General features: G+C 36.8%; 1 protein-coding gene across 1 annotated transcript; it reads left to right on the forward strand.

The window, feature by feature from the left end:
* The first annotated feature begins 445 nt into the window (after positions 1 to 445).
* Positions 446 to 1720, forward strand: LOC122098325 (tripartite motif-containing protein 43-like). Its single transcript, XM_042668705.1, has one exon. The coding sequence runs from the start codon at positions 446 to 448 to the stop codon at positions 1718 to 1720; it is 1275 nt and encodes a 424-aa protein (XP_042524639.1).
* Positions 1721 to 16228: the final 14508 nt, after the last annotated feature.

Below are 16228 nucleotides of genomic sequence, written 5' to 3' on the forward strand. Positions count from 1 at the left end.
CGTGACTGCCCCCTCCCATGTTGTAAAGCTCATTTCTAACACAGTGTCTAGTGAGTATCACTGTTGCATTGCTTCCCCCTTGGTTGATCTATGATTCCACTTCCCTTTTCCAAATCAGATAAACTTTGATACTCCAATGGTTGTTCGGAGCATAGTTATAACAAGGACAAACACAACTTGTACCAGAAATTCACTGAAAGCAACAGTAAAAGGGTGGGGCCTTGTTTTTAATCTCAATTCCAATTGATATGGAAATGAATTGCACACCCTTCTCTACACACCCTTCTCTAAGCCCTCCCACCCCAAGTGTAAAAAAATGGAACTAGGGAATCAAGCTATTCCGCACATCCCACCGCCTTGCCATGGACAGCACTTGGAGAGAGCTTGCCAGTGGTGAGGACCAGAGCAGGAGAATCAGCTCTCTCCATCCTCTTTGTTTGGAAAGATGGAGTGGGACATTGCCCAAGCCTTCCAGGAAGAGTTGAGATGCCCCATCTGCATGGAAACCTTTATCGACCCAGTCACCATCCACTGTGGGCACAGTTTGTGTCGACCGTGTCTGCGCCTCCTCTGGGAAGAAGCTGAGACTCCAGCCAGGTGCCCTGTGTGCAGGCAACCCACTCAGCAAGAAGAGCTCAAAACCAACATTGCCCTACAGAGTCTGGTGTCCATCAGCCGACAAATCAGCCTCCGACAATTCCTGAGCTCCGAGGAGCATACATGCTGCACACACAAGGAGACCAAGCAGATGTTTTGTGAAGTGGACAAGAGCCTGCTGTGTCCTCACTGCTCCCCGTCTCGGGAACATGAGGCTCACAGACACCAACCTGTCGACTGTATTGCTGCAGACAAACGGAAGATTATTTTAAAGGAAATGGACACTATATGGGAGAAGATACAAGAAAACCAGAGCAATATATACGAGAAGAGGAACATCATCAACCAGTGGGTTTGGTACATGAATCTACACAGGGAGATGACCAAAGATTTTTATTCAGCACTGCATCTGGGTCTCCAGGAGGAGGAAATACGACTTTCGGAGATACTCAAAGAGAAAGGAAGAGTCATCTTTCTGCAACTCAGGACAATGGAAACCCAAATGCTTCAGAAAAGCAGTAACCTCAGAAACATATATCAGGAGCTGATGAAAACCTACCAAAAGCTAGACCTGGAACTCCTGCGGCATTTAGAAGACACCCTGGAAAGATGCGAGAGTGCCTTGCTCTTCATGCCCCAGCTGAAGAAGCCAGAGCTCAGCCCTCCTCCCATTCCTAGATTGATGGATAACCTCAACCATTATCGAGTGGAGATCACCTATTGTCATTTGATTCAGAATCATGAAGAATCCAACTATGTTGCTCTTTCAGGAATCCAAGAGTTCAGCTCTGGGAAACATTACTGGGAGCTCAGTGTCCAAGGCTTCTCCACCTGGGCTGTGGGCGTCTTCAGAAATTCAGCAATAGGGAGCAACCTTTTTCTGAATGAATCTGAGGACATTGTTCTTCTTTTCTCTGGCAAGGGGAACATTCATTATAGTATCTTTACCACCGCTCCATTGCTTCCTCACTTTATAGAGAGACCAGTGGGCCGCATTGGTGTGTTTCTTGATCTCGAAAATGGAAATGTGAGTTTTGTGAATGCTACTAAGAATTCCTTTATCTGGAGATACCCAACTAACTCCTTCCAGTATCCTGTCAAGCCTTGTTTTTTCTCCTGGTAACCCATAATCATAAGTAAAGAGCTTTTATTTCCTTTTTTTTTCTTTCTTTTTTTTTCTTGGTTGTGGAGATTGAATTCTGGGCCTGGGCACTATCCCTGAGCTCTTCCGCTCAAAGTGAGTGCTCTACCGCTTGAGGCACAGAGTCATTTCTGGTTTTCTAGTGGTTTATTGGAGATCAGGGCCTCTCGGACTTTCCTGACAGGGCTGGCTTTGAACTGTGAGTCTCAGATCTCAGCATTCTGAGTAGCTAGGATTACAGACATGAGCCACCTGTGACCAGCTAGTAAAGAGACTTCCTATGTGTTGGGAACTCTCTATACCAGAGAACCCTTCTCAACTGAAGCAAATAACTTATGCTGTTCTTATTTGTCTTTGTAATGTAATTACATTTTTGTTATGAAATATAGAGTTAAAATAAAATGCAAGATGTAAAAATGTTAGTGCATGCATGTTTAATTTTGATTCTGACATATGATAAACACTATAATAAACAGTGGATGGCACAATGAAACTTGGCTTATAAGTAGCTTATTTCTTAATTGTTTCATCTTCATCTCTAACACCAGTAGCTAGGAGTTTCCATATTCCCTCTGCATTTCCACAAATGATATTACTTCCCTGAAGAACAAAAGCAGAGTTGGCATGACATCTTTCTGCAGACCATAGAGAAAATCTGGGCCATAAGACACTAGGCATTACCTATGTCTTCATGATGTCTCAAGAAAGAAGAAGTTCTGATGTTTCCCAAGCAAAGAGATTAGTTAAAGGAAGAGCCATCTTATTGCTTTAAAGATAGCATCCATTTAAGCTACTGTGCCCACAAAACTCAGATTAATGGCATGAGGCAGATATTCAGGAGGGAATGAAAAAGATAACTGGCTTATTGATTTTTGCAAGATTAAATCGAACACAGTACTAGAAATGAATCATACTAAATTTAGCTTGCTTACCTACAAAGCATCTCTTCACATCCAATCGTGTGTCACTGTGCTCAGTTTAACAAAGGCAAAACCCCCCTCAGTGCCAGGAATATTTAATTTCCTCCTTCAAGCCTATTAGGGTTCACTTTTTTTTTTTATAGGCAAGCCAGATTCCTGTAGTGAGATCATTTTTTAAAGTTTTCCTTTTGGTTATGGATAGAGGCTGTTTGGAGGGGTTGTGAGTTAAAGAAATGGAGAGAGTGGGCTTAATTGGGATACATTACATGTGTGTATGAGAGTATCGTTTCCCTTTCCCATCCCTTCCCATACTCCCCCCACCTCCACACACCCTATCCCCCCCCAAAGTTGTAAATTCGTTTTTCAACATAACGATTTGTACATCTCATTGTTGCAATGGGTCTACCTGTATCCTTATTTAAATGATTTGTTTTTTCCCTTCCCAAAATATTCATTTTTTAGAGTGGAGTAACTCCATAATATTTCTTCTGGCTAGTTTGTCTTCCTCATTGGTTATCTTAAAATTATAGAATTATTTACTTTTACATCTTAGAGAAAATTGAATTTAGCTTTTTATATATTAGATTCAGAATGAAGGTGACTTAAGGAAAAATGTTTTGTATTACTATAGGCCGCAAACAGTGTTAAGAAATTTGCTCACATTGTCAAATATGTTCATCACAAAATTATTTAGAGGATTTTTGTCATCATTGATTTGTTTCACTTTGGCAGAAGTGGGTTATAAACTCAGGGTCTTCCATTTGCTAAGCAAGCATTCCATCACTTGAGCTACACTGCCTGACCACCCTTGCTGTTTCTTTTTTTCTCTGTTTTTTTTTGTAAAGCTAGTGCTCAAATCCAGGGCCTCAGACATGCTAAGCAAGCACCATACCATTGAGATGTACCCCAGGCTCAAGCAAAGCAATCTTATCACATCCATACAGAAAGAAATCTGGTATTTTAGTACACCATGATGTCAGAATGAAGCAAGATCACAATAATATTAACAGGAGGATAAATCACTCAATGGTGATGTATCTATCTATCTATCTATCTATCTATCTATCTATCTATCTATCTATCTATCTATCTTCCTGACCCTGGGGTTGAACTCAGGGGCTGGGTGCTGTCACAGCGCATCTTTGTGCTCAAAGCTAGCACGTGAGGCACAGTTCCATTTCTGGCTTTTACTGAGTTGTTTATTGGAGAATAGAGTCTCACAGACTTTTCCACCCCACTGTCTTTGAAATGAGATCCTCAGATATCAGCCTCATGAATAGCTGCAGGTGTGAGTCACCAGTGCCCTGCTTGGTGATTATATCTTTGTCAAGATGCGAATATGGATCAATTTAACCAGCAAAATTTATAAAACTGTTTTTATACAAACATTGGAGATATTTTCATTTTTCTATCAGATCATTTTGATTAAAAATATTCCTACACTAACCTGTAATTAAAAATTGTGTACATATTATTCTTGAGTCTCTTACTTAAATCTATAACTTTAGAAGGAATGACTCCAATCACTTGATCTTCTATGCTTTTCTGTTCATGCTTTTCTGTAGACAAGTACATGTTAAGACCAATTTTGTTCTCCAATTTACATATTATTCTTATAACCTTGAAAAATCAGTAGATAGCTCACTTGGTGCAAATTACATGCTTTTCTGAAATCTTTACCACTCATACCTCCATAAAGTAGAAGCTATATTGAAAACTAATGCAAGCTAAATGGTTTAGGCATTAACAAAGTTTCAGTCAACCAAGAAATCAGACAAGGATATAGCAACATAGTAAGTCTGAAATTTATTTTAAATAAATATGGTAGATATTCTTTTCCTACAGGTATGAAAATGAAACAATAAAGCTTATTGAGGTTTGTTTGTAAAGCTGGGAGAATGGATGAAGGAAAAAAAAATGGAAAGGAGAAAGCTAAACAAGGTACACTCTATGCACATATGGACATATCAAAATGAATGCCCATGCATAATGAGCCAATAGATTACATACAATATAATTAATAATGTACTATGGGCTAATAGATGCTCAAAATGTGAAAATTTTTATTGTATTTTTAGGTTGAAAATAATATAAGGTACAAGTGGAATTATCACTTAATTCTACATGATAACAGCCCAATTTTCCATTTACATATCATAATTTATTTTTCAGCTTGAGAGTAAATAAAACAATTAAATTAGTTAACCATGGGATCAGGCGACAAATTAACCAGGGATTAAATACTGGCTTTACCAGACAGCAACTGGGAGATTTCAGGTTCTCTGAGGCTACAATCTTCCATGAGGATCTACTTTGCAGCTTGACAAGCTGTTGAAAATGTTAAATTACATAATAATTACTTAGTACGGACACAATGAACACATTCTGTATTCATGAAGTAAATGTTAGTTTTAGTGGTACTAGAGTGAAATTTACTTAAGAGACCTATAAGAAATTGGTACAAACGAAAGCATTGTTTACACTTTTATCAAAGATGAGTCAATAAAGAGAAATCTGGCAACACGAATGTTCAACTTTCATGCTGTTTTCTGTTTCAGTCTACATTTTTATTGTGGTGTTCTCATTCCTCTCACAAAATTTCTGGTGTTTTTGACTAAGAGTGTTACCATTATACGTAATCGTTTCTACAAATATTAAATGTTGCCTCTTAAGCCATCATATTGTTGATGTTAATGTGGCCTTAATCACCTTCTTAAAACAGCTGCCTGAATCCTTCCGCCTTATATCTGAGTGATTGGACCATTAGTGGTAAAGAAGAAAGATGAGAGTTGATGCCAGTTTGGCTCTTGGTAGATCGTAGATTTTTTTGTTCCATGGGAAATCTAGAACAGAACTACCTGAAGTAAATAACAAAATATTTGCAAATTCTAGGGTATATTTAGGGGCTTATTAACTCGTTTTTAAAAATAGTTATTATGTGCATGGTTTTATTCATAGAATTTCAGTTACTTAAGAATGGAAGCCTTAAGTGAACTCAGCAAATAATTTGAGGAAAAAAACTTTTAATGATAGAAATTAAATTGGACAATCCTACATGAGACTAAAATGGATGGTTACATATTCAGAAAAAATGTTCAAGAAATGGACTCCCAGAAGAAGTGCTAGTTAAGTTGGGAAATGAAGGGAGATAAGCCAACCTATGTTGGAGAGAAAATCCAAATTGAGGATAACAGCAAAGGCAAAAAAAAAATCTCTGTCTTCGCAAAAGCCTTGCTCTGGAGGTATGTGGCCAAAAAGGGCTTGCCATTAAAGGAAGAAGAGTTAACAAGGAAGAAAAATAGAACATAATGCTCCTCAGAAAGCCACTGGATAATATTAAAGTAGAGAAAATTGTATTATCTAAATATTTGAGTCTTTTAAATAACACTAGCCGTCCTGTGGGGACATGACAGCTAGTGGTCAGAGTGCTGATAGGGGGCAAAAAGGTGGTTTTCATTTTCCTAGGGGTTCATACATTTTTGTATAAAAGTATGTTCACTTTTGCCAACAAAACCACACAGTAAATTCAAAACTAAGTAGATCAATGAATAGCTTCTCAATGTTTCTTCTAAATGCTCCTCCAGCTAGGGTGGAAGTAATAAGGAAGTTAAGTTGTTCTCCTGCATACCTAAAAGGCAGTAAAAGAAATGCACTTTCAGTGCAATAGTAATGGCAAAGCAATGTAAGTCCTGAGCCACATCATAGATGGGGGTACAGACTTCTGAATGTATTGATGTGTGAAGACTTGTTCATTTTGTGACATTATGTAGTCACTTCTGGACAGAATTTTAGTAAAATCCTTCTCTCCTCCCCTATCACATATCCTATTCTTGCTGCTCTTGGGGAGTTTTTAAAATCTGTTTTTGTTTTCTGCATGTGAAATTTCGCTATTTTAGGAAATCTAAATTCTTCCCCTGAATTACAGTCCCTTCTGCAGTTTTCAACTTTAATTGCTGACACACAAAGTAGATTTTTTTTAACACATAGCCTGGTCACTGGGACACCAGGTGTGTGTGACACCAAAATTATTGACTTAACCTCAGCAGATTCCTTCAGTGCTGTATTCATGAGGTGCTGAAAAAAACAATGGCTGTAATTTTTGTTTTAAAGAAAAATGTATACATTCCCTCTTACTTTGAATGAACACTTCTTTTTTCGGTCCAGTAGTGGGGGCTGAACTCTGGGTCTGGGCGTTGTCCCTCAGCTCTTCAGCTCAAGGCTATCACTGTACCATTTGAGCCACAGCGCCACTTCCGGCTTTTTTCTTTTTGCTTATGTAGTGCTGATGAATCGAAACCAAGGCCTCAGGCATGCAAGTCAAGCAACCTACCACTGAGCCCCCTTCCCAGCCCCGAATGAACACTTTTGAAAGGACTTGGAATAAGAATTATTTTCAATCTGCACTTCATTCATTCACTCATCATCACACAATTAATTTTGAGGTGATGGGAGGAAACCATTGTTATTGGTTTTAGTCATGAAGGACGTGGGTGATAGGCAGCAGGACATTTCTGGTTCTGGAAGGATGTCCCATCCACAGGTTTCCTGAAGAGAAGTAACTCTAGATTTCTAGAGTAATCTAGGGTGACCACTTACAAGAAATGGACACTTGAACCAGAGGGTAGGAAATATATTTTAGTCTGAAGAAAATATCTGGAAGATTGCAAAGAAGTTGATATCAGCAGATTCTAAATGAGAAGGCGGAGAAGATTCAAAGAGCAACAAGGAAGCACACATCGAATTCAACATAATTTTATGTTAAATTCTTGGATGAGACATTAAATCATGGATATTTCTGAAGTCAAACTCCTATTATAACTCACATTTTAGCCTGATTATGTCGCAAATGTGGTTCATTAAAAAAGTTTTTCCCCTTATTTTAAAATTGACAGCATATTTTTGTTTACTATATAAGGGAGGCAAATTTGATTCAGAAAGCAAATCCATATTAATTGTGTCCACACAGAATCCTTCACCTATGTAGTATTCGATTGGTTCAAAGCTCTTTCTTTTATCTGTGTTGGTTGATGCTTGAGTCCTGGAAGGGTGCTATCTTGTGAACCTGCACTATTTGGATTCCATCAGTGAAAACACTTTAATTCCATTTGTCTGGGCTGACTTGACAGGATGAAGTCATCCATTAGACCCTCAGGTCTGTCCTGTAGAATGACACTCTTCCCAGTGGAGTGGTTCCTTAACACTTCAACTATAGATGAAATCCTGTCACCAGAGCTTGTGTTCCCCCTAGAATTCTCTGCCTCGTTGCTTATTTTAAATGGAGTAGAATGGAATCACAAGCACTCTTTATGTCCCTTGTTTTCCTCTTGCCTAATACATGGCAAGAAAATTCCCCTATCTCTGTGCGACAGGGTGAAGAGAAGAAATCTACTACTGCAGGATTCTCCAGCTTCTTTGTATGTTGGTGAATTGCTATCCAATTTCACAAAGGAAGTTCATAACATGATTATGTCTTAAATCACCACTGCCAGTCACACCTTTTCTATGCTTTCATAGCCATAAGAAAACCATCTTCATTATGAGAAGTCAAAAGAGCATTGGGGAGCAGGGCAGCTCACTGGATACACTTGAAAGATGATTGTTAAGGTAACATCTGGTCCTAGTTTTCATGCTAAATGTATTTTTACATTCACTGGAGGAGACACCACTGGCAGCATTCAGTGTAATTTATCTAAATCTTTAATTCTCTGTTTTATTCAGGAACAGAAATATATTTGCTTTCTAAAGAGCATCGAGAATAATGTTAAGGGATTCTATATTTCTTTGGGCCTGGCTAATTTCACTTACTATGCTTTTTTTCTAAGTCTTTTTTTTTCCAGTGTCATTCTTTCTGATGGAAGCATATAATTCCATTGTATGTATATATATATATATATATATATAGATATATATATACCACATTTTCTTGATCCATTCATCTACTGAGGGGCATCTGTGTTGGTTCCATATCTTAGCTATGGTTAATAATGTTGTGATAAATATAGTTGTGATGGTAGATTTAGTATGGCCTTGTTTGTGATCATTTGAGTAAATGCCCAAGAGTGGGATTGCTGATCATAAGGGAGCTCTATGTGTAGTCTTTTGAGGAAACTCCATACTACTTTCCAACTTGGTTGAACAACTTTACACTCCCACCAACAATGCAGTAGGGCTCCCTTTTAGCCACATCCCCTCCAGCATCTGTTGTTAGGAGATTTTTGATTATAGTCATTTTAACTGGGATGAGGTGGAATCTCATCCAAATGTTTGGATTTGCATTTCTTCTATGGCCAGAGAAATTTAGCATTTTTTCATGTGTCTATTGTCTATTCTTATTTCTTCTTCAGCTAAGTCTCTCTTTAAGTATTTGCCCACTTATTACTGTGGTTGTTGTTTCGTTGAGGATTTGTTTTGAGGGGATTTAAATTTTTGAGTTCCAAGTATATTTTAGATATTAGACCCTTGTCTGTTGTATGGAAAGTGAAGATCTTCTCCTAGTCCATTGGCTTTCTACTGATCTTGCTAACTATGTCCTTTGCCATACAAAAACTCTGCAATTTAATACAATCTCATTGTTCGATTTTTCATTGACTTGTGTTTCTGGGTCTTTACTAAGAAAATTCTTTGGCTTGTGCCAAGGAGGTCTAGAGTTTCTCCTATTCCATTCTGTAATGTTTTCAGGGTGTCTGCTTCAGGTGTTTCTTAATGGCATCTATGTTCAACTATTTTTCTTAAGATTCTTCAACAAAGAAGCCTTAAAGAAAGTCTAAAGTCTCTTGACTAAAGCCCTTCCCCTCACAATGACTTGAATATAGATTATTAATCTCAAATTATTGAGGAAAATTGCTCATTGTTTTGCTTATTTATTAAAACAAGTGATGTATACTAAGACTTTACTTCAGTCTAGGTCCTGGACCTCTTGGACAATAAGGATGATTTCTTGGTACTAAACAGAATTAATAAAAAAAAAATCTAGTGATTACCTACAAAATATGGGCCAACTATGACATTTCTAGGAAGTACACAGAATGGTACAGAATTTTCACGTTAACACCACAAGGATCTGTGTGCGTTGTTTTTAATTTCCTAGTTAATTTTCTTGGTTAATTTGTCTCTCATTAATACTTATCCACTTAAAATTCTTACTCTTTAAAATTCAGTGTTTCAGTTTTTATTACACCTGACATAGATTCAATATATTGAACACTATTTTTAAGAAGAAAGAAGAAAGCGACCATTTTCCTAGAAAATTCATGTATGTTTATTGTCTATGCATGTACTTTATAGTTTTTTTACAAATGCTTTATCATGTTTTATGATTCTTATACTGCTTTTCTAATGTAACATCCTAACATTTCCCAATATTATGCTTTCATGCACTTGATTGAATTTCCTTTTGCAAATTTAATTTTGCAAACCCAACCCCATTCTTGTTAATATGATGATTAGTGATGGTAAGAATAGTTTTGCATATGTAATGTGCATTTGAATGTCTCCTTGTAAGAAATTATGTTCAAATGTATTATCTGTAATTTTTAATCAAATTATTTCATTCTTTTTGCTATTGGGTTGTAGGAGTTGTTTATGTGTATTGGACATGAATGTATATTATGTGTTAAATAATTATACATATTTTTATCATTGCGTAAGTCATATTTTTCATGTTGATTGCTGCCTTAGATGTGCAGAAGTTACATTAGTTCCACTTAGTCCCATCTGACTATTTTGCTTTTGTCTCTGCTTTAAGTGTCATACAAAAGAAATCACTGTCAGCATTGATGATAATGAGCTTTTCCTCCATGTGGCTTTTCTCTAAGAGTTTACAGGTTTTGTGTTTGGTTAGTTTTTATTTTGAGTTGACTTGTGTTTATGATAGGTGATAGGATCAAATTTTATTTTTTTATCAAATGGATATCCAACCTTCCCAGCAAAAATTGTTGAAGAGATAGAGATTTCCTTGTTCTTGGCACTCTGGTTGAAGACCAGGTTTATAAATTAACACCTATCTTCAATGCAATCATTTATTAATCCAGCAGATGACATAATTGTATCAGTGGACGTGGCCTTGGCCTGAGAGTTACCTGAGAAGTGGGATAATGTTCCTTTGAAGTCTTCTTCCTAGACTAGTCTCTTGCATTTGTCAAATTTTATCATCCAAGATTGCCTTCTTTCCAAACCTCAACAGTGTCACCAATCAGCTTTGCCTTTGTTGCTCATTTTATCCAGTTGGCCCAGGGGATAATCCCAGAGCAAGGATTCTTTTGCTTCAAATATTGTGCTTGATGGGACTGGGGGGAAGGGCATCAAGAAAATGTTGAAGACGGATCATATATACCTACCTTCTGTTTCAGAAAAAAAGGTTCTGTCAACATTGGTGCCCATAGTATAGTCAAGGACATACACAGTCTGATTAAGGCTTTGGGACCAGGTTAAGAATGCTGTTAATTTCAAGTTACTTTTTAATCAACTTTTTCCCAAGGAAATAAAATGTCAGAAATGTTAAAAGTAGACAGAGTTAATACAATTAATATGAAACAGACATTCCCAATAGAATATTTTATGGAATATAATTTCATCTGTCAATTCAAAAACAGCATCTATTTAAATAAACATATGCTTTGAAACTGGACATTATTAAATTTACCTGAGCACAAAATCGAAAATTTGGAGAGTCACTTGTAGTTCATATCATAATCCCTTCTTAGATGCTACAACTGAGAGGATTGCTATTTGAGACCCTGATGACACATCTTTCAGTTGTCCATCTCCAAAACAACCAACAAAATCTATGCTGGAGGTATAGATCAGGGGATGAAGTATCAGTCAAATAAGCAAACCAAATGAATATATAGCGCTAAGTTCAAACCCCAGTAATAGCAAAAAGAAAACATAAAACTCAAAACTAGGGGAAGAAAGTTTTAAAATTCCGAAGAATGTTTTCATAAAAATGCACTCTCTTTAAATACTTTGTCATTCTATCTTCTCAAAGATCAAGTTACAGACAGAAGTTTAAAAAACACAGGAATGGCTCCAAACTTCTCTACTTCCTCCCATATAGCAAGTAAGTAATAATTAAAGCAAGAAAAGGTTAAGTTACATACAGATATTTTTAGACACAAGTCAAACAAAGTTGAGAAAGGAGAATAAAGTTTAAGTTACATAAGATAAAAAGTTCCAGAAACCAGTGGTCTAATATTTTGCTTCTAATGTACAATATGATACTGCACATTGAAAAAAAATGCTGAGAATAGATTTTATGTTGTGTTCTTATCACAATTAAAGAGAGAACATTAAATACTGTACTTTAAAAATCATTATTTTAAAGTATATTTCTATGGTAAATAAAAAATGAAGGAAATATTATAAAAAGTTTTAACTTGTCACATTTAAGTAGTTTAATAAGGACATTAATAATCAGGAATATATGAAAGCCTTTTGTAGTATTTATTCCTCAAAAATATTTTCATTAGAATTTGAAAGGCACAGCTGTTTTTGTATAAAGGATATCTGAGATAAAATGTACCTCAACAATAATTAATGTTTGAGGTATTTGATTAGCTTTTGGGTTACACGTAGAACCATGTGTGTGTGTGTGTGTGTGTGTGTGTGTGTGTGTAAAAATATTGAACAGTATAATGCAAAGTTTTCATTATTGTGTGACAGGTTATACATGTTTAAGTTCCTATTATTTGCAAGTATCATGATTCTTCTTTGTTGTCATTGCTGATGTTGTTGTTCATAGGGTTTGAACACTGGACCTGGGTGTTGTCCCTGAGCTCTTAGCTCAAGGCAAGGACTCTACCACTTGAGTCACAGCACCACTTCTGATTTTCTGGTGATTAATTGGAGATAAGAGTCTCATGGATGTTCCTGCCAAGGCTGGCATTGAACAGTGATCTTCAGATCTCAGCTAGGATTACATACGTGAGCCACTGACACCTGGCTATGATTCTGACTTTTAAAAAATATTTTTATCTTTAAATAGTTAAACAAAAGAGTTGCCATAATTGAGACACAAGAGGTTTTCATCTTTGTTGCGGTTGTTTTTAATGTACTTACAATGTATTATGTGATTTTTTTGTTTCTTTTGTATGTTCTTCCCCCATGATATAACTCGTATTTGATTCCAGTGCCCTGTTTCTTGTAAATACATCTTTCTAATTTGGGAAGGGGAAGGGAAATAACAAAATGCTGAAACAAGGAGACAGGTTGACCTATTGTAACAATGGGATGTACAAGACACTATGTTGAAAACAAACTTTACAACTTTGGTATTGGGGGAGGGAGGAGTTGGGGAGGTGGGGCGAGAAGGGATAGCAGGGGAAAACAAAGGAGAGGACAACAATGATCAATATGAAGTGTACTCATTACCTTATTCATGTAACTGTAATCCCTCTCTATAGTAACTTTACAATAAAAAAGTAAAAAAAAAAATGAATGCACCCATTACCTTACTCATGTAACTGTAACTCCTCTGTACATCACTTTTACAATTAAAATTTTAAAAACCTTAAAAATACAAACTTAAACAAGCACATGAAAAATTACAAAAGATAAAAAATGTTGTATTTTCTCTTCCCCTCCCTGAATTAGAGAAGCATATATACAAGATGCAGGACACTGACATCAAATAGAGTGAAAATAGGAAGTATAACATGGGGAAGGAACATACAAAGCAACAACAAAAAATCACATGGTACATTACAATATATTAGAAAGTAAAAAAGATATTTGTGTCCCTAATGGTTAAATAAGGATACAGCTTGACCTCTTGTAACAATGAGATGTACAAAACACTATGTTGAAAACGAATTTTACAACTTCAGCCTGGAGGGGTTCAGTATAAGTTATGCAGGTGGGATGAAAGGGATGATGGGGGAAAACAAAGGAGGAGGCAACAATGATCAATAAGAAATGTACTTACTTTGCTTATGTAACTGTAATCCTTCTGTACAGCATTTTTACAATAAAAATTGTACCCAAAAAAGAAAAGAAAAACAATGTTGCAAGGACATTACCATACAAAACAGTAACTTTTTTCTTTGTCTATGATAGAAGATAGTACAAATGATAATTTTGTTTTCATAAATCAGAAATACATATAAAAATTCTACATGTATGGTAGATTCATGAGAGATCTCAAAAAATATAGTTCCTTTGAAAGGCTAATTTAAATTTCAACAAAATAAATGCCAGGAAGTGATACTCAAGTGGGTGGGGAAGGGAAGTGAGAAGAAGAGGTTCTACTAATGAAGAGGAGAAGAGGGGGAGAAGACAGTCAAGTTTCCACTATATATCCTCATAAATTAAGAAGAGTACGGGAAGGAGTGAGTAGTGAAGGGATGAGTGAGAATGTTCAAAGCTGTGACACTGATCAAAAATTTATTGTATTCATAAACTGCTTTGTTAAATGGAACTCCTTTGTACAACTATTAAAAATAATTAAAAAGCAATACAAACAACAACAAAAGAAACTTGTTAATGGAACCATACCTTAGAATGCAGTCCATTAAATTTTAATTTCCCTCTTGCCTCCTTCCTGTCAGAACATTTGTTAAATTACTAAAATGATGCACAAGATTAAAAAGCAAGCAAAAATTTGTGCAGGCTAGCCTTGATATGTGATCTTATGGATTTCAGCTTCTCACAGGGCTAGATTTACAGGAATAAGCTACTGGTGCCCAGCCCATTTCCCTTTTGTGAACATGGCTGATCCCTATTTTTGCCACCTACCTTGATAGAACCATGTGGTTTGGACTATATATTCACCATGATGTGAGCTGAATATCCTTCTTTGTTTCATCATTTATCCAGCCACAAGCATTTTATTACCACAATTCAAACAGGACTGTGACTGTAATGGAAAAGTGTACATGACAAAGCAGCCAGAAGTATATGTCATGAACTTTAAAAAGTATTATTTGGGCAGCTCAGAAATCAAATAAAATGGAAATTTACCCAGAGAACAAAATAGGTCTTTCAAATAGTGAGAAACTCATGAGGTTTTAGCAACAAGAGGCAATAACGAGATTGTAGAAAAGGTTAAATAAAAAATATAAAAATTGATAACAGGAAATAAATAAAATCCTTTAGCTACATACTTTATACATAAGAAAATATTCCTTAAAAAGTGTGAAGACATTCAAGAAATTCCAGTGGAAATGAAGTACCCGATTTCAGTTGCCCTCTCACAGACCACTAGAGATCACAATCAATGCAAACAGCAAAGACGTTTATTAAAAGCTTGAGCTTGGTCCTCCACGCACTCTGTAACCGGTGACTCTAAGAGGCCCCTAGCACAAAAGTAGCACAGCTTTTATGGTATCAAACAAACAAGTCTAGGGGGTTTCCACACAAGCAAGTTCACAAGTTCAGTGGGTTGATCCCACTTAACTTTTTATGATGGAACAATTAGGCAACTGTTCTGTTCCTTAAGGGTGGGCAGGGTTGATGGTAACCTGCTTTTTTTTTTGAGAACTGTTCCTCATTCAGGGTTATTCTGAGGGCAGCACAGCTACAAGTCGGTGGGGTTAATCTTAAAATGGAGTCACTTTAGCTCTTCATTCCCTCCTCTTCTAGAGCATCGTGGACCAATCTTAGTCCCCTAATTGGCACAGTCTTTTATATTTACGGTTTGGTATTGGGATCTCAGAACCAAAAATGGACTGTCCTGATCTCTTTTTACAAGATCCAATTATGAGTAACAAAATTAACAGTACGAAAGGCCCGTACATTTTTTTTAATCCAGAGGATACCAATTTTTCCCAGTTGTTTCTAAAGCTTTCTTTATTACCCTTCTCTTTTTTACAATTCCTTGAGCTTGTTTGTGGCTAGAGTTTAACACTGACCATTTTTTCCTGTTGCTTGTGGAACTAAGTTATCTCAGAACAGCCACAAGGCACCACTGGGATACAGAAGCTTGCTAGGTTTTGAGGCTAACAGCAGGGCTGGGTCTCATTCCTTTTACTACCAGCATTGATAACACACTCAGAGTATTACCAAACCAGAGCCAAACAAGGCTGTGACTATAGAGTGGATTTCCAGTCACTATGCACTGAAGTGCCTGAGGCAAGCAAGACAGTGATATCTTTGCCCCCAATATCCACTGTGGGAATAGAGAGGGTTTTTGGATTTCACCAAAATGAAGGTCCCACAAGATCTGAGTTTTCCACTGGCATGCAGTCTCAGGTGATGGAGCCAGGCAGGAGGTCAGTCTTCTTTTACCATGGTGGGGGTGGTCTATGTGACAATGTAGATTTCCTCCAGGTGACTGTCAGGCTGTCTTTAAACTTTACCCATTAGGGTGTGCAGCAGCAGCAGCAGCAGAATCTCTCAGTGGGTCCAAGGGAGTGTCTCACCTCATGCTGGGCTGCAAATTCCTACACAGACTGGTTAAGGATACATTGCATAGGTTTGGCAGGCTTTGGACCCTTGGATTTTAAGACTGTTTAGACAATAGCCCAGGACAATTTACCAAAATTACGTTTTTTTTTTTTTAACTAACGGGATATTTTTGTAAACAGACACAAAAGGCTTAGTCTTGTAACTATCTCTGACAGATGCAATCTCCACA

This window comes from Dipodomys spectabilis, unplaced genomic scaffold (genome assembly GCF_019054845.1).
Source record: "Dipodomys spectabilis isolate Male_0828 unplaced genomic scaffold, ASM1905484v1 ptg000475l, whole genome shotgun sequence".
Taxonomy (NCBI): domain Eukaryota; kingdom Metazoa; phylum Chordata; class Mammalia; order Rodentia; family Heteromyidae; genus Dipodomys; species Dipodomys spectabilis.

Bases quoted from the DNA above. Each gene is read 5' to 3' on its own strand.
- LOC122098325 (XM_042668705.1), top strand. From the start codon at position 446: ATGGAGTGGGACATTGCCCAAGCCTTCCAGGAAGAGTTGAGATGCCCC.